Consider the following 341-nt stretch of genomic DNA (forward strand, 5'->3'; position numbering starts at 1 on the left):
CTCAAGGTGTGGCCTCACCAGCGCTGAGTCCAGGGGCAGAATCACCTCCCTGGTCCTGCTGACCACACTGTTCAAGATCTATCATTCTATTATCTATCTGTGATCTATCATTCATCCAGCTTTAGAACCTGGGTGAGTGGCAACAATTTCTTAGACAACTCTAACATTCTACATGAAAATACACCAAGTTTCAGGGACATTCATTCCCACAACATGACCCCAACACCACATGGACATCATTCCTTGCTTGAAGGAGCTGAGTTGCTTTACACTCTGACTCATACCTGCAGACAGGCCTGCTGTGGCAGCAGGTTGGTGCCTCCACCAACAGTGCCTATTTC

The 341-nt window shown here is 47.8% G+C and overlaps 1 protein-coding gene across 1 annotated transcript in view; it reads right to left on the reverse strand.

Moving 5' to 3' along the window:
• LOC103797889 (3-hydroxy-3-methylglutaryl-coenzyme A reductase-like) overlaps positions 1 to 341 on the reverse strand; it is a gene marked incomplete at its 5' end in the record, with an annotated part of 12,344 nt that overhangs the window by 1,019 nt on the left and 10,984 nt on the right. The window contains 1 exon segment of the mRNA XM_009070122.1: positions 285 to 341. This exon segment is cut by the window's right edge and continues 23 nt beyond it. Coding sequence (XP_009068370.1) covers positions 285 to 341 — 57 coding nt within the window.

Source organism: Acanthisitta chloris, unplaced genomic scaffold, assembly GCF_000695815.1.
Source record: "Acanthisitta chloris isolate BGI_N310 unplaced genomic scaffold, ASM69581v1 scaffold13692, whole genome shotgun sequence".
NCBI lineage: Eukaryota > Metazoa > Chordata > Aves > Passeriformes > Acanthisittidae > Acanthisitta > Acanthisitta chloris.